This window comes from Gallinula chloropus (genome assembly GCF_964237585.1).
Source record: "Gallinula chloropus genome assembly, chromosome: 2".
Lineage (NCBI taxonomy): Eukaryota > Metazoa > Chordata > Aves > Gruiformes > Rallidae > Gallinula > Gallinula chloropus.
This window is the reverse complement of record NC_140086.1, coordinates 126,607,623-126,626,414: the sequence shown is the minus strand read 5'-3', so window position 1 is coordinate 126,626,414 and position 18,792 is coordinate 126,607,623. Positions and strand designations below refer to the sequence as shown.

At 43.0% G+C, this 18,792-nt stretch overlaps 1 protein-coding gene across 1 annotated transcript in view; it reads left to right on the top strand.

The window, feature by feature from the left end:
* CHN2 (chimerin 2) overlaps positions 1-18,792 on the top strand; it is a gene marked incomplete at both ends in the record, with an annotated part of 163,785 nt that overhangs the window by 127,718 nt on the left and 17,275 nt on the right. The window contains 2 exon segments of the mRNA XM_084260263.1: positions 12,700-12,712; positions 12,715-13,187. Of these exon segments, the coding sequence (XP_084116389.1) occupies positions 12,700-12,712; positions 12,715-13,187 (486 nt within the window).

Below are 18,792 nucleotides of genomic sequence, written 5' to 3'. Positions count from 1 at the left end.
AGCCCCCCTGTCTCTCTCTTTGAGCTCAAACGGGGGAATGCAGGTTTGCTCAGCAGTCATCAGTAGAAGATTGCCTTTGAAACTAACATTTTATCAAAGCATCGTAGCAGAGCTTTATAATAGCAGTGGCAAATTTCTGCTCCTTTAGTTTTTTACTTTGTTCTGAATTGTGGTAAAAGTAAAACACTCAACTCTTCTTGACTGAGCACTAAGTGGGACAAAAGGCAGAAAACTCTTTCAGTTAGAGTGACTGAACTGTCCCAGCTATTTTAAATGCTTCTTAGCTGTTTTTAGCAAAGTGTTTCTAACCAAAAAACAAAAATTGTTTTTTCCAAATATTTCAAACTTGAATGTTTCCACAGTTTAAAAAAAGAAAAAAAAAAAGGATTTGGGGTCTTGGTCAGAACTTCCCTGTGCAAAGTTCCTGGTCTGATGAGTCATGTATTCCGCAACAAAAAAATGTTTCCCTGAAAAATCCCCCTCCAAGTTCAAATATGCTGACAGATATGCTGTTCGTTCCAGACTTTAGAACTAAGTAAAAAACGACGATACTTTATGAGACGTCCCTCTGATTTACCATAACCCCTGGCCTAACTTTGTGGTGAGCTGAATGCCTTCAGCTCTGATTGATTTGGTGGCAGTGGAAGGCGTGCAGGACATCTTGTCTGTTCAGGCACTTCCAGTGCTGCTGCTGGCATGGCGTCAGCGTTGCTGAGACCAAGTAAACCTCAGAGTGTGTTTCTTGGGAGCTGTTATGTCCCTTGTCTCATCAGCATGGTTTTCTGTGCTCTGGTCCACAGGCTGCAATTGTGCAAAGCCGCTAAACCTGTGGGTTTGCTCCAGAAGTCTCCCGGATAGAGCTGGTTTGTACAGCTGTGCCCCAGGGGATAATCTGAGCCTTACTCTGTGTGGTTATATGGGAGAAGAAAAAAGCTCAGCTTGGTGTCTTGGGCAAAACCACAAATAGACAATGACATCTCCCACAGACGCTGATCTGAGCTTAGAAGTAAAAACCATCCCCGGGTCTGAGCCTGGTTCAGCTGCTGGAGCTGGGGCAGGAGCTGCAGCGGGCACCTTTGGGTGGCAGGTCCCAGCCCCAGGTCGGGCTGTGTGGGGGAGCACATCTGCTGCTCCTAGTCACTTAAGCAAAGAAGAAATTGCTTCCTTTTTTTTTTTTTTTCCTTTCAGGAAAAAAAAAGCCCAACACACACCTTGAAGGAGCTTTTTTTTTTGTTGTTCTTACTCTTGTTTTATCTTCACATGGCAGCATTCCTGCACATCTAGTGCCTGTCAGAAGAGGATGGTAGCAGCTACGCAGCCACTTTAAGTAGAGAGTCTCCAATGAGACTAAAAGCAGTAACATTGCTTTAACAATGCACTTAATCCAGTGGATCGAAGTGAATATCAGCATGTGCCTGTTTGAGTTTTATTTTTTTAAAAAAGTTTGCTGAATTTTTTACAAATTTTACCCATTTACTATTTGTTAGAAATGGTACTTCTGTTGTTCTATTCCCTATACACACTAACAAAAGCACACGAGTACTAATTACATCTTAACAGAAGCCCCAGGATCATAGGGAAGGCTTGTATTATGTCATTTTTACAGCTGGAAAAAGGAGGCATGGAAAAGTTAATTATTTTATCCTAGTCTGTGCGGTCAACAACGTTAGAACAAGCAGGATTCAGAAATTGATTGCTGATGACATAGTATGTATATCTGTGACACTTAATGTATACTGTGCCTCATGGATACTGCTAACCTTTTTCTTGGAAGTTAGCACTTTGGAAAGATCTTGCTATTATTTCCAATTTGAAAAGATCTTGCTATTATTTCCAATTTGAAACTTTGATTTCATGATTTTTGATGGTTTTGCTAGAAACCTCTTCTGTCGCAAAGCAAAAATCTTTGCAGAAAAATGTTGGTGGAGATGGCACCAAGTACCACAGATTCACAGAGACCAAATTCCCCTGTCCCAAACAGTAACCAGGTAATGTACCTAAGATATATATAAATGCATACATATATATATATGTATATAAATGCAGGTAAAAACTAGATAGGTAAACTTCAGAAAATACTTTAGGTGGACAAGATCACTGTATGCATAGTCCATGGAAGGTATTCTTAGTTCTCCAGCAAGTTCATCCTGCAGTACTGCAACAGCGTTCATCCTCCAGTGATCAGAAAGGGGAGAATTCAGAGTGTTTTCATAAAACTGGAGCTGAATTCAAGGCAGAAAAATCACCACTAAGCTAACTACATCCAAATCTCAAGTTCTGTGCTGTTCAGTTCCATTGACTTAAGTGAGGCTATGAGATATGGATGAAATCTTTTACTTAACACAATGTCTCAGCAGGGCTGATCCTAATGGCAAAACTCATTTATCCTGTTTCATGTTTCCCCAACCTTTTTTTTATGAACTCATCGCAAGCGAAACAGAGTAAATAAGTTGTAAACCAAGTTACTGCGTTGAACTACAGGCATGCATCAAGCCAGGGTGCAGTCTGGTTTTTACAGTATTTTAAAAGTGCTGCTGCTGAGAGGACAGTATCTGTTCATATTAACTAAACAGCAGTTAAAGAATATAAACGTTAGAGTGGTGGCAACTATGTATTTCAAACTCAAGGCGTTTCATTCTGCAAAACACAACTTTTTTTTCCCTTCTGTGGGCAGGGTCAACTACAGTTCGAGTTCATGCTGGTGGTAGCCCAGCAGGTCCCACGAATTAAATCCCAGGCTGGGTAATGATGTCATTCCCTCAGTTCTTTTTTAATCTCCTTTTTGTGCTGAGAGCAGCCATCTGTCCCCCTCCAAACAATGACGGAAGCAGCTGTGCATGGTGTGCCATCAGGAACAAAAGCTGCTGCTTCATACCAGAGGGGAGCGGGCTGCAGGTCGCTGGGAGTTGTAAGGATACCAGGGTCGAATGACACCTGTACAGAAAAATAAAACTAGGATTATATGGCCTCTATGTGTTCATTCACGAGCAGAGAAGTGGGGGTCAGTCTTTGTGTGAGTTTTCCTCTAATGGCCATGGGAATGCATGTGTGTTTTCAAGGGGAGCCGCACTGCTACTTACCCACGGAGTAATGGAGAAACAAAACCAGCTTGAAGCAGCAGGCAGAACAAACAGGGCACAAAACAGTTCTCTGGAAGGGAAAATAAAACAACTTGGATACGCTCAGGTACTTGATACAAGTTCAAAGTGTGTGATCTCAAGTGGTTTGTGTGTCCTGCGAGGCGCCCTTATAAAAGCACAGTGGACCGTGCTCTTCCGTGTGCGGTCTGCAGCGCACACAGAGGTTCTCTTGCTTCTCCGTGGGAAAAAGGAAGCTGAGCGATGACCCAACGCTGCTCAGAAGCCTTATTCAGGAGAAGTAGCTGGTTATGCATTGAGCTGCTTTTTCTGCAAGGTGTGTTGGAGGAAGGCTTGCGCTCCACGGGGTGAAACTGCCTGTTCCTGCAGATGGCTTTTCCACAAGCGGTGCTAGTCTTGTCCTGACTGTTGTCTTTCTGGGATGGGTCCGTGAAGAGAACAGAAGCTGATACAGGTTTAAGCTATAGGATCTTTTCTTATGTACCAAGGGGGAACATAATATATGGGGTAAAGTTCGCGCATATAATGAAACAGATAAGTGATCACAGCTGAGTGCAGAGCCTCCTGTCTTTTCTTTAACCCCTCATTACTTTGGTCTGCATGGTTTCCTGCTCTGTTTCTAAGAAAACACACATTTTGGACCCATTTGTCAGATATATATATATATGTACAGCCTTTACCACCACTTTTGGGGTGACAGCCCAGGATTTGACCCTGTCTCTCATGAACAGGGTGACATTCCTTAAAGCTTGGTGGGACAGAAGCACGTATTTCACAAACAGGTAGGCTGTAAACACTGTATGCTCCCACATCAGGAGGACAAATCCTGGGAGACAAGGGGACAAATCCTGGGACACAGAGGCATTCATGGATATATAGCTTGAGCTCAGACGAGTTTTAAGATAGCCATGGCTGGCCCAGCAGCAAAACCAGTGATCCCCCCCCCATGCCACAGTTCCATTTAGGCATATGGAAATGGTTTTTTTTGGGGTTTTTTCCATACAGTTCATAAAGGATACTGAAATAGAAGTTCACAGTCATAAAGCACAGTATTTTTCTAAAACTAGCATTTATCTTTTTTTTTTTTTTAAGTGCAATGGCTCAGGCTTGTTCTTTCAACCTGAAAACACATTGTGTTCTTATTTGCTGTTTGCCTTCTTTGTGCCCTAAATGGCATGAATAATTCCTTTCACCCTGTGTTGCCTACTCAGTGTGTTTTTGCAGGAAGAACCACAAGGCACTGGGATAAAAGGGGACAGAAATACTACTAATGATGGAAGGACCTGATTACATTTCTAGGTCCTTGCACAGTGTGGTTTACCTGAAGGTGGGGTGACTGCTAAGCAGCAGTGTAACTCAATCATACTGCTTCTAACTTGGAGACTGAAGTTTTAGAGTTCCTTCATGCTGTCAAGAAAATGCCAAAACTAGAGTAAAATCCTGTTTGGATGCTGATATTGGCACTGTCCTCCCCACAATTTGCTTATCATCCCCATCTCCCTGTGGGTGTTAAACGAACGGAGCATCACACCATTAGGATCACTCCTGAACTGCTGCTGTCCAGGAACAATTTTAAAGATTGCTGGCTTTTCAGACAAGGTGATCACCAGTTCATGAACAACCCCTGGTTCACAAATAATTTGTTCTCTTGCACTCACATGAACATCTCCTTTAACCTACATTAAAGTCTCTTGCTTTGAGCTGCCTTCAACTCTGGCAAAACGTTCGGTGCTGCTGTTGTTTCCCGAGACTGCCACAGCATTCTTTACATTCTGGCTGCAGCCCCTCCAGAGATCAGCTGGCTTTGCCGAGTGGTTAGTTGCTCCGAACATAAATGCCATTGCTGTCTGGCTCTGTGGTTTGTGGGAAACTTTCCTGAAGCCTGTTTTCTTCCACGTTTGGTCACAGTCCCAGGAGGGCAGGATTTTTGCTTCTCTGTATGCACAGGGGCTCTGACTGGTGTCATTCCAAGAGAAGCTTTCTCCCCCCAGCATACAGCATCAGAACTCAAAGTGAGAAAAAGATGCGCTTTCTGTATATTATTTTGTGTATTGGTTTTATTTTTGTTAAGTTTTACTGTGTACAGAGCAGATAGCTGGTTACTGTATTGCTTTGAGACACCTGCTTGTAGGGCATGCAAGTGTTTGAGGCACAGAAATGAGAATTATCCCAAAAGTGTGGAGGTAGGTGTTTGTGTACCGTCCTGTGTATATGTTTGGGGGTGTGCTGAGGCACTCAGTCAAACATCCAGTCCATACGCCCACCAGCTATACAACACTGTAGCTGTATAGAACTGGGATTTATTGTCAAGCTCATTCATTTGATGTCCTGACATTAAATAGACTTAATGCAGGCTCCCAGAACATGGTCCTCAATTTAACCCCGTGCCTGAGCATGGCACCCAACCAGCTCCTTCAATGCACAAGCAGTTATGGTTAATGACAGCCCTGCACGAGCAGTCCGAAGGGGCCCTGAGGGCAGGACTGCTGCCTCTGCCACTAGCCCCTTTCCTGTCCCTTCAAGGGCACTGCGCTGTGCTCACAAGTGTTGCCTTTCTCAGAGGGTCATTCTTGCCTTCATCCTTCTCCCCAGACCGGGAAATAAGCACATTAAGGTCTCCATTTCGTTGTGGTAGTTCAGCAGGTCTGGCTGTAGTTCAAGCTCTGCAGTCGTCTTGCGGGGCAGTGACGGTTGCGCCATTCTGTTTCTTCAGAAAGCGAGAGCTCCACAGCCAAAGCAGAAAGAGATACATGGATTTTTTATATGTGTATAGCTTACATGGTGCTGAGTCAGCACCCACTGGGGTCTGGATAAAAACTATTATCTTTAGGCTACTTTTTTTTTAAGTCTCTGTCTCTTGACTAATAGTCCTGTATCTTGCAGAGAGCATGAGTCACTTCCCTCTTAATTCAGAGAGGCCATTGTATATCATATTAAGTTCATTACGTTGCTGGGCTGTTTCCTCCGTGGGTGAAATGTCAAAATTCTGGCTCCCTATATAGTTAAGTGTCAGAAATGTGTGTTAATTACAGAGCTATTCCACTATAGTTATACTTCTTGAATGCGTTCATCCAGTGAGGCCACATAAACCTATAAAGGTACATGCAGTTGTGTAACAAATGATACAGTAAACTGGGTATCCCATGTTTCCAGAGGCTGAGTCTTAGCCAGATCTGAAGTATGCACAGTATTGATAACCAAAACCACAGTACAGTTGTTATTCTAGAATTACTTATAGGTACAGTTGAGACTGATAAAATAAATGACTCCTTATTTAATTTATTCTAAAATTGAATGAATAATAGAAAAACAGAAGATTTCATAGAGAGATTAACTTTACCTAATTTTTGATATCTTAAAGTAAGCTATTTGGTTCTACACAAGTCATCTGATTTCTTTATATGATCTGTAAATGAGCTGCAAGAAAGCAGTTCAAGCTCACTGACTTGGTCTGTCACAGGAGACAGTGAATCACTCTCTAGAGGTTTACTGACTTTTTCCTTCGGTAATAAAGAGACCAGATTACTGTTTCAGATTAGACACCTGTTATCCATCCATCCACCCACCCACCCACCCATCCATCCATCCATCCATCCATCCATCCATCCATCCTATCCTTAAATGTCTATTTGTTAGAAAAACACTCTGTTAGTTTTGTTGTCAACAACAGAGCAGAACAGGACCACTGCAGATTTCTGACAAATACCAGGATAAATACCATGTTTGAATACTGTGTTGGCTACAGACCAGATGTTACCATACATAGCCTTTAATTTATAGGTGTGATAGAAGTACTCATTCACATACATTGAAGGCAATTCAGTTAATCATGTGTTGTATCCACACAGAGAATGAGAAATAATTCAGAATTAACTCAGTGCAGTTTCCCTGAGAAAGCCCAATTGGCAGATGAAGTGACTCCTGCCAGCCCCGCCATGGGGGACACGGTGTTCCTCTTGGCACCTCCATGGTGGCAGCAATGGCAGCAGTGTCCAGCTCTGCTCTCATCTGCCCTGCTTAGCCCTCAGGTCCTCACTCTTCCAACCCTTTGCTACCATTTGGGTCGTTAATATTAAGCAGAGAGGAGAGGCTCGTGAACTTGGCCAGGAAAACATCGTCAATAACCTTGACAAGTATGGAGATAGATTGGGAAGGATAAAGGAGAGAGTGGGAGGAAAGGAAGTGAAGGCAATAAATAGGCTAGACCTGCTGTTACCATGTTAATCTCGACAGGGTTATTCAGGGGGAATCACTGGCTGAGTTTATTCTACACCTAGATCCTTTCCTTATTTGTGGACTATTTTTTCCATGATACCAATGATTTGTTTGCTAGACAAAGCATATTTACTGCAGTTCACATAAATGAGACGTCAAAATATTATTTCAGACGTATTAAATACAGTGGCAGACATGGAATACACAACTTAACACAGCAAGTGATAACAATTGCCTGACAACATGAAAGGTGTTAGCACTCCCAGTATTTTTCTTAATTGGAGATTAATATGTAATTGCACACCACTTGATGTAACCTCCATTTGTTGTTCCAAAATAGACAATAGTAACTATATTAAAACCCTCTAAGAGGCTTACAGCAACTATTATTTTTAATAGAAGTCTCACTAGTGCCTTCCTGATTCTGCAGCATTTCACCTTTGAATGGTTTATTGTTTGGTTCACTACACTGTTTTGAGAAAAATAATCATGATGTATACAGAAAAAATCTGTTTGAGAAGGATTTAGAAAGGGGATCTAAAGTTTAAGGGAGATTATATTTCCATTTGCTGTAGGTAAATTATGTCTTTTATCTGTGGGGGAGGGGGCCAAATACCCTGTCAGAAAGAAGTGCATATAAATGACAACTGGTCACTGCAAGGCTAATAAACAGTACATTACATTAATTTAGGGGAGTTGTAAAGATTATTATTTTAATAGTTTTACTTCCGAGCATCTACTGCAGGAAACCTCCTAAATTAGCCATTCTTTTTGCTCTGAAGTGGGTTATGCTCAAAAGATAAGTGGAGCTGGTGGTGATGGAGGTGCACCCAGGCTCTCCAGAATGGGAGCCCAGTGTAGATACCTGCTGCCATAAACCCTTTTGCATCTTATTTTGCAGAGAAACTTGTGGTTATTGAAAAATAAAAAGAAAGTTGAAAGTTTGAGGAGTAACAGTAGCAAGCAAAAATATAGTTATATCTTAATCCTTTAAAAAAACCAAAACTGCCATGATTTTTTTTTTTTTTTAACTCCAAAGTTTTGTGCTGGAAACAAGAGGCTGTTGGGTTTTCAGTGGGCAAGACAGCATCCTTGGGAGCCCAGATGGACCTGCATTCAAGGGCAGCTCTCAGTGATTGCACTTGGAACTCTGTTGAACAGAGGAGGGTGGCAGGCAATTAATGCTGGTTATTTTTGTGTATAGTAGCAAGTAGATTATGTTCTCCTCAGAAGCAAACCAGCCTGGTTTCTGTTCAGTCTGACTCCTTTCCTAAGCCTGACTCTTGCACTGTGGCCCCACTCACCTCTGTGCTCTGTTAGCTGACATGAAGAGCCTTCCTGCCAAAGGGAGGGTTTCTCAGGAAAGAGGGTATCGCAAGGTCAGTTTGGCAAGTGCCTCTCTGCAGGCAGTGTGCTCTGCTTCGTGTTCTGTACGTTTTCTGCTTAGAGATCGTTTCTTCTCACTGAGCAGCACAAAAACCTCCTAATGGCAGTTCCTGGTGCCACGGCACAGGCCAGCAGCAGTGTAATATGGCGAAGGCCTTTGGCTGACTAGCCTCCCTCACTGTTTCCCGTGCACGCTCTGTATTTTGCTAAGAGTCAGCTTCTTTGGTGTTGTCTCCTGAGCACATCGTGGGAAGGGCTCCGTGGGAGAAAAACCCAATGACTGAGAGATTCCTGCACCATGTGTCATCTCCACAGTGTGTTTGCAATTGAGCAAGCAAAATCTGCCTGGCAGATTACTGAATATGCCGTGCCTGCAAGGAAACAGGCCTCTCTTTGACCTATGACTGTATCCATGTGCAGTGTTAAGTGTATTTAGTTAGAGATCAGTCATGGATTTGTCACAGTTCCTCATCACAGAGTAAACTCCCTTTCGCTTGTGGTGTCGTCAAAGGAGACATGCCCGTGCTGCTCCTCTGCCTGCCGCAGTTGTGCCCTTTGGCATGTAGAGCAGCAAGCCAAGGACTTGCCACTTGCTACCCTGTCCCTGCCAACCCTTGTGGGCACAACAGTGGAGGGTGGAGAGGAGCCATCACTCCTACAGCATCTCTTTCCAGAACGCTGGAGATGGCATGAAGGAGCTGGGTGGCACGTGAGGTTCCCCCACCACTTGTTTCCAGTGAGTCCTTAGCACTGCCCACAGGACTACAACAGAAATCATGTTACTTACAAAACTGAAAGCTTTTCATGCTACAATTTGTTCTTTCCTACCCCTGAGGCCTTTGTTAGCGAACAAGACACCAGTGTTTGCGGGTAGAGACAATGGTGTGGCTCAGCTAGCTCAGCGATGGCATGCTGGAAATGGCGCAACAGCTGAGTCACCCTCTTCCCTCTCCTTTTTAACTTTATTATTCTGGTTCAGTGACATTTATTTTGCTGTAAATGCCCAATTTGCGATCGAGTACACGTGTTTTACAGAGAGACTAGTAAACTAAAATCATATGCTATGCAGAAATCCTTTGGTCTGAAGATGGAGGCAAGCGGTATCTGCCTTGAAGCTTTCACTAGCTTAGATATTCAGTGACAACCAGTAATAATATTTTTAGCCGCTGGCATTCTCTTCTTTAGCTGCAGGCTATCTTGCTAACTTGATCAAGAGATGCTCATTAAATGAGTTGACACCACGAGCAGTAAATTTTGTGTTCAGAAAAAGAAAATAGGTAAAAGAGAGCACTGCCTTTGGTCTGTGGTCTCAGCATGTTGGAAGTGGTTGCTGCTGAGAATTTGTTGTTGCTGCTGTTTGCATTAGATTTAGAGAGGGAAGGGGTTATATACATGGTGCACCTCATCTCAGTTTTACAGCACCATTTTAGACACCAGACCTGGTAGGGTTTTGTATGATTAAGCGTCTTAAGAAAACTCACTTTTGGCCTACTGTACACATCCTGTGTTTGCAAAGGATCCCATTAAGCAACTGTCTAAACAAGGCCCAAGCAAGGCAGATAAAAGCAAACCAGGGGATAAATAAATTTTCATATATGATAAACAGTAAATACTGATCTGGCTTAGTCATATGAACTTGTTTGGCAGAGTTGTCCTTCTCCAAGTCTATTAAGTTTAATGCTTCTTTGGGAACACTCAGAGTTTCCATTAAATACGGTACTGGATGTCTGATCCCAGGGTGACACTGTGATATTCCAAAAATAGTTTAATAAATAGAAATTCCAAGATATATCATCATAAGCCTGTGGCTTGAGTATCAAATCTGTCATGTTATGTAAAAAATATTGGTTATATAATGGGATTTTAATCAGTCTAGTGACATCTATACAAATAACTGAGCATTATTAAGAAACCGACCTCTCTCTGACTTTGGATCTGTTATTCCGGAAGTCAGAGAGGAAGTAGCTTATGCATATATGGGGATTTAGATGCTGTAGCTTCGGAGCTAGTTTGGGGGATTTGTTGCAGATAAATGTAAACACATTTTAAATGGTACTGAGGAAAGAAACTGGAGTGTGATAAGAACTTCAAGCTGCTTCAGAGTTTCCTTTGTGACAGTCTAAACTAAAGGCATTGCTGCTGATGGGGTCAGAGATATACCTAAAACCAGCGGTTCCTCATCTCTTGAAATAGCTCCAGGGAGCTATAGTCTGTCTTTATCTGCTGGAAAGCTGGTAAAGGTCCTGAGCTAGCAGAAATTGGGATTCACTGGCGGGAGGACATATGGAAGCGCAGCAGGGATTTCCTCCAGGCAGAGCAGCATTCATGCATGCATCACAGCCAGTTGTCACCCGTGGTCAGATAACAGTCCCCAGCCCTGGGGAAAGGCCATCAGGCAGCAACTGCTTGGGGAGCAATGGGATTGAATGGAAATTCACCCTACTGGGGAGCACATAAAAAGAGGTGCTAGGAGTTACCTTGAAAAGAAAGGAATAGAGTATGCTATACATAGAAGTAAGTGCATAATTTTATAGCTCAGGAGCTGATTTTGAAGGTTGCACAACTTCTAGAAAACCCTAAGTAGGGCACTATCTGAAATTGCATGGCCTGATGTTACTGACAGCCGACCATCTGTCCCCATGGGCTTTCAATCAGGAGAGCATCACTTTTACTAAGAGCAGGCAGTCTGTATGATGGAGAGTTCAGTAAGTAAATTAGATGAACCTTCTGACTTTTCAGTTTGAGGTAAAAGCAGACAGGAAAAATAGAGGCAAGTTCAACTGCACGAGTTAATGTAAGTGAATTAAATGCTTTAATTTCATGTATTTTCTGGGTAAGTTGAAGTGGGGCAGACTGCAAAAAGGCTGATGTGGTCTTTAGTGTCTCTAGTTCAGAGAGACAGTTTTCCCCATGGTGCTGGTGACCCCCCAATTTGCTCTGTCACAGCATCTCGAGTGTTAAACACCTTGGAGAATAAAATCTCCCTGTGCTCTGCTGAGCAGGTAACTCCTGTCCTCTTATGGGTGTAGAAAGGGGGTACTCACTAAAGGAGCAGGAGAGGGGAATAGGAGGGAGGGAGAAAAGCTAGTGGGAAGGGGGACAGTGAACATGCTTCCCAGGGGATGCTCAGCATCACACATCTTCTGTGGTTGTCCATAAAGAAGTGAATCAGGTGCCCAAAGTAACACTGTGAGCTGTAACACAGACTGTTTGGGGACCAGATCCCTCCTGTCCCTGGGCTTTACATAGAAGTCAGTTTCCCCCTGCACCACATCTCTAGACACGTATAACCAGAGCAAAAGATGACTGCTCTTGCTACCTTGCAGACCCTGTTTTGCAAACAGGGCTGTGCATATGGCTTCCTACATCCAGGTGAAGCAGCTCTGCAACTGCCAACTTGCGTGCTGCATAGGGCTCCAGGACTTCCTAACCAGCATCCTCCCAGGTGGGCTGTCAGCCTTCCCTGACAGTGAGCTAGCTCTGGGTTACCAGGTGCACACTGGCAGAGTCACAGAACAGCAGGGGTTGGAAGGGACCTCTGAAAACGCTCGGGTTTAAAACATGGAATAAAAGTGCTGTCAGTGCTTGGAGTGCTGCTGGATCCTTCCCCTTGTACAAGATACAGGGGGAAAAAAAATAAATAGATTTTTAGCCCTGTAAGATTAAACAATCATCGTGGTTTTAAGGGCTTAATCTGCTGGCATGCAGACGGCTGGCTGATAAGTCTGCGAGCCTGAGAGTAATTGGATGCAGCGCTGGATTCAGTTCTGTGGGCTTTCCCGGGGCTTTTTGTTTATTTGTTCATTTGTAACACGCTGCAGAGTGGAAGCGAGCCGTCCCTGGAAATGCTTTTGGGCGTGAAGCTGTAACGTTTCTCCCCCCACACACACCCCCAGCCAGTATTTCGGCAGCACCTAGCTGGAGACCACCGCTCGGGGCGGGGGTTTTGGAGGGGGGGGGAGAAGGTTGCTCAGTGTATGAATTCGGGCTATTGTTGGAGGCACACATCTGCCTTAAGAAATCGCACGGCACAGGCCGTTACTTATTCAGATGCAGAAGCTCCTTCCATCCCACAAGCCGGCCCATTCAAGTCACATGCCAGAGGTCTCGGCAGAATGGGCTGCAGCTGCTTCAAATCTGCTGTCTAACATCAGAAGCAGTTGGACAAACTGTACTGTACTGACTACAGTCAGGCTCCCCGGCGCCGGAGAAGACAGGGAAAAGATTTGGGATCCCAGCACGATGTTCTCAGAGGATCTGTGGCTAGAAAATGAGAAAAACTGTGCCGTTGTTCACAAGTCCAAGCGAGGAAGGAAGCGCCAAGAGCTCCTGGCAGTGGCCCTGGGGGTGAAGGTGGGAGTCAAGGGGGCACTTTTGTGGCAACCTCTGAAACTCTTTGCCTATTCACAGATCACCTCCTTGGTGAGAAGAGCAGCCTTAACTCAAAACGACAACCACTTCAACTATGAAAAAGCACACAATTTTAAGGTAAGCACAACTTCCTCTTCTTTTCGGGCTAAAAAAGTTCTGTTTTGATGGCTCACGTTTTATTTTGTGCTGTGATGGGGTTTTCACACACCAGTATATGCCAGCTTTGAGGACAGTGTTGAAAAAAAGCCTTTTTCTTTAGACTTTAAATTCCCCTGACTGCATTCCTAATATGCTTTTACACAGGCATTTAATCCAAATAACAGCTTTGCTGCTCTCCACACTACTTGACTGGCATTTTAGCTCTTTTTGTCCAGATTCAGTTTTCTTTTTTGTTCAGAAACAAAGTACTTCATATCGATTGACTTTAAAGTGTATTCAGCTTTAAGTGAGAAAAAGGCCCCTTTTCAAAATCTGACTGTTACCAGAAACCATTAGCATTTTACCAGCAAACATTTCAGAGACCATTTGTGTTTTCAGAAGAAGTTGAGGGAGCTGGGGTGCTCCCTAACAATAAAGCAGAGCGGGGTGTTGGTATTGTCTCCCAGCTTTTGTTCCACCACCATATGCTAAGAAAATGCCCTCAGAGCCCCACTGAGCTATAGGATCTGAGCTTGTGTTTGCTTGTCAAACTAAGCCAAATAGCTGGACAAACACAGGGATGTTTAAATGGATTATCTTTTTGCTGTCTTACACATATAAAATCGGATTCTTAGGGGGGTTTTTTTGCCCCCCCCCCAAGTGCTGTGCCTGGCATGCTGCAGCAGGGAAGTGACTCAGCTTTGTAAAAGGACCTTCCAGGTAGCTTGTACTAAAATGTTTTGCCAAAAGGACTGTGCTGGTTTCAGAGTATGCCAGCCAGTTACATATCTAATGCTGTCAAATTGCGGTTTGATGCTTATCAGGATGGATACAGAGAGAATAAGAGGCAGAAACAAGACAAGAAAGGAATGCATCTCAGCTTTGAATCTTCAGTTTACTTAATGCTCCTTGAGGATGCTGATCTGGGTCACTGTCAGAATAGTTCAACTCATTAGCAGAAAGAGAATTTTCTGATACTCATCTCGGGCCCATCAAAAAAAAAAAAAAAAAGGAGAAGCACTGATTAAAATGGTTTCACTGATGTCCTGATTTAGCAGAAAAGCTTCACTTCTTATTTTTCTAAATGTTCTGCCATGCAGACGTTGCTGTCCCCTGCAGTGCTTCTGCTGTAGTTGGTAAATCAACAATTTAATATTAGTGAGTGAGGCAAATAATAACATCCCTCTTCTGGTTCCCCCTCCTTGACCCAGTCTACAGGAAAGTCAATATTTATCTCACTGATCAGCACTGAAGGAAATAGGGGAAATACTCTGTTTTCTTGCTTGATTAAACCAGCTTTCATTCTTTCTGGGTTTTGCCCTCATTATCATTTTAATATCAAAACTATTTTAGTTTAACAAGAAAATATTTTCTCATGACTGAGACTTTTTTCCACTTTGACCCGTGCATTCTTTCCTCTTCAAAATTCCCCTTGTTTTGGCTTTGATTTATAATTGGACATGTGCCCAGTTAACTTTGCGTTTGCACAATCTAGCTGTTGTACAGCCTCTCTTCCTTTCTGTTTCAAAAAAGTCATAGTTTAGCTGGAAAATCACATGATTAAAATATGTGTATGTATCCAGAAGCTTGACAGCAGAAAATTATTGTCTTATTCTCGTAAAGGCAATAAAATTTAAGGAAGAAACTTTTTTTTTTTCCTTTAAATTGCCCAGCAAGGCAGTCAAAAGTGTTACATTTACTTAATGAACAAGTGTGTTCACCATGCAGATACAGTTTTCTGGAGGAATATATTAGAACATGTGTAGTTGTTGAACAAAAAATGTGGGTAGAATGCTTTGAGTGGAATGGTTAGATTTAAAAGATGGCTACATTCAAGTCTAACCTCTTCAATATATTCCATATTCATTACATAAAAGGGTTAGGAAATTATTTAGAAGAGAAAGAATGGCTTTATGGGTCTCGGGGCAAAAGTCTTAATGGCTTTTGACAGCACTCAGGCTATGATGATATGGGATTTATCTGAAGGAGAACGCTATTTTGCAGACACTGGAAGAGTTGTCTTCCCCATTTTTAGGTGAACACTGATGTGTATTGTATCATTCATCTCAGTTCATAGGGACAAAGGTTACATGCCACAGCGTCCCTCATAATCTTGTCATAGGCAATTCTTGGTGAACAAACAGATACTCTTTAGCTCTTGTCCTTCAGCCATGAAGAATCTTAAAAATGAAGGGCACATTTTTCATGAAGCTAATTAGATTTTTGTTGATCTTACAACAAAGATCTTGCCTCCTGGAAGAGAGAAGGAACTGTAGGAAGAAACAGACTCAGTGCACCAATTCAGGGCGAGGACGGTTCTCCCTCCATCCTTTCCAAGCCAATACAAACATTAAAAAGCAGCATTGCAGTTTGGAGTGTGAGGAATCAGGTTATGCCCTTCTGAGCATCCCTGCTTTCTCATTCAGCCTCTCTTCCAAGTTTCAAGGCACTCAAGGCAAATGAACAAAAAAAGATTTAGCATCCAGACTGACTTGTTAAGCTGGGTTCATCCTGAGCATGCAACACAGTCACATGGATTTAGGTTTGGAGCTGGCGTCTGTCTGGCGGGACAACTTTGCATAAGCTAGTGTAGACATACCATAATTCAGGAAAGAGAATAAATCTCTGAAGCCCTGTTTAGAAAAACACAGAGATATTTCTGTAACTATGTGGGCGTCAGCCTAACTGGATCGCAAAGACCTCTTAGATCTCGTTATAGTTAGGACCCAGGAAGCTCTTTGGGATGTGTTTTACCAGCCAATTTCAGTGGGGTCTCAGCTGGTGGTGAGGTCAACCTCATGCCCAGGGGTGGCAGCGTGGAGTTTGAGGATGCTCCATACATTTGTTCTAGGCTGGGAAGTCATGAGAGGGCCTCTGTGCTGCTTCAAGTGAGCAAATACAGCTGAATAATGAGCATTTATGACAATAAATGGGCCTGTTTGCCACTACAGCACGGGCAGATTCCTTTTGCAGGCAGGCTAGTAGAGTGAAGGCAGCTGATCATGGACAAGTCAGAAGATCTGCTGGGAGAATGGAGTCTCTGGGATAAATTTCCCCGTGTGTTAATCGCTGCAGATAAACACTGTTTCTGGGTGACAAAAGGTTTTGGGGAGGCATTTTTTTTTTACAAACATCATGAAAATTATGTGTTTAAATGAAAACAACAGCAGAGTCAGCTTTCCTTCTGTACAAACAGCTCAGGTTCAGCAGGAGTCTATGGGAGAGTAAAAATGTGCATATATTCAGGTGAAAGTCTGAAAAAGCTTACATCTTAGATGAAGAAACACTTCCTGCTAAATTCTTAGATGAAATTAAGTGTCAGCTGTAGCCCAAGCAGCCCAAGCCTATGCTGTGTGCACAGAGAGGTCTCCTGAGACTGCAGGATGGGGTAGGGAGCAGTAATAATCTTGATCATGTTTCCAAAAAAATCTAAACCCAGTCCATTTGTAATGGTGTGCTTACAGAGCACGGGGCAGAAGAAACCGTCTCAATCTAAGAGCTGCTGTCACCTCTCCGTGTTTAAAATAGAGAAGATGCCTGTCTTGCAGGCAAAATTCCCTTTTGCCATTCAAAAGTGCTGTGTGCAAGCTTGAACTGTGAAGTGTTGTATTTCTAAGAACAGACTTCCTTCATTATTTCTTTAAAGTTAATGTCAAGCCATAAAACAGTTCAAGACTGCATCTTAAGAGATTTTTTTGTACCTTAGTCTAGAAATTTATGATGATCTCCCTTTTCCAATTAGAGATGGCGAATTTTTCCGCATTTCAACTCGACCAGAAACTACGAAGGCGAGTTTTTCATGGGGCATTTCAGCTGGGAACTTCCCATTTGAGCTACAATATGGATCCATGAAAAACTGAAGGGAATGAGTAAAGAAAGCTGGCCACCGAGCTGAAGGGAACCAGGGAAGGGTGCACAGTCAGCACTTCTCAGGTGGAGCCCTCAGTCAGGGTTGATGACTTTCCCATTAATGACAGGAGAGATGAAGGAATAATCAGCTACCATTTTGCTAAATATGCCACAGTGAGATGAGCTGAAGTAAGCTTTATGTAAAGTAAGCAAGTAGGCCCCCAAATAGCCTAGCAACTGTGATGGACTTTAAGTGTGAAATGGTGCAGTTCTAAAAATCCTGAACGAGCTTTTACAGCCACTTCTCACAAGGTTAGCTTTTGTAAACTGCTGCAAAGCAGAAGACAAGAGTTAGCTGTCTTCCCACAGCAGATGATTTTCACCCACAATTAAACGCAGGTGCAGACCCACTAATTACGGGTTTATCAGTCTAAAAATGGTGAAGATGCAGGCATAATTAGTTGCATCCGTAGGTTTGTATCCACTGAAGGTCACAGAGAGCATATGGCTGAAACTCAGGCCACCATCTGACGTTTGATACAGGCATTACCCCCACTAAAAGCCTTGTCTGAAATTCATGCTACCCACTCTGCAAAACAAAATAAGACGTAATGAGAAAGCACGTGTCTATAATCTATCCATCTATCTGTGCCAAACTTCAGTGTGAAATGCTCTTTCCCAGAGATACACATTTTTCTGAGAGGCAAAATGCCACTTCAGAAAATCAATGTGACCAGTCAGACATTCCAGGTTTGACCTTTTACTATGAAAAGAGAAGAAGAATTACTATTGCTTTAAGCTTATTCACACAATCATTGACTTTGAGTAGTTGGTCAGGAGTCATTTGTATCGGCACACATTTTTATCAGTCAGTCAGAAAGAGAGGTCTGTATTAAAATCAGAGTACTTCATCTTCTTGGGGAATGGACTCAAAAGTCCAGGCTTGTTTAGGTGTAATCCTGCAAGAAAACGGGGCAAAACCATTAGCAAGCCAAATACTTGGCTTAAAACTTCTCATATTTTATCTGAAAAGGACAACGACTGTTTTGTTATTCTATGAAAAGTAAAGAGCAACTTTCCCCATCCTAGGGGATGGAAGTGGCCTTTCAGCCATCCACCCAATGGGTAAATAAGAGCAGAGAGCAGGAAAAGGGAAGCATTAGCAGCCAGAGTGTGTATGATTTATGTTTAGTTAAGCTCAATTAAGCCTCTGGCCAGAACTAGCTCATACCATGTCCATTCACACGGGCTTAGACCTGACTATTTACTCTTTTTTTCAATGGAAATGAAATGCTTACTTAACCAGAACATACATCTTTAAATGAGAAAGTCTTCCTCAGTAGCCTTTGGAAAAGAAGTGAGGGAAGCAGTGGAGATGTGCAAAACCTGGCTGGGGACCCATGGGTTCTGTCAGCACACAGGTCATTTTATTCCTCTTTATTTGCTCATGCGTGGACTGTAGCAAAATGAAGTTTGGTCTGCTGAAAAAGAGCCTACTGACATCTTCTCCCTGCGTGAGTTCAGTTTCCTTACTGGAGTGGGGAAGTGCACTTTGCTTTTTATCACTAATGGATTCCAGATCATTTTCCAACCACTGCCTGGAGTGGCTACACAAAACCTTCATCCCTGATACAAATTTACAGCAGTCACCGCCAGTTCTGTTCAGCGTTGTTGCGTGGAAGTGCACATGAAGAACCATAGCCATAGCATGTTCAAACCTCAGCGCTGCTCTTCA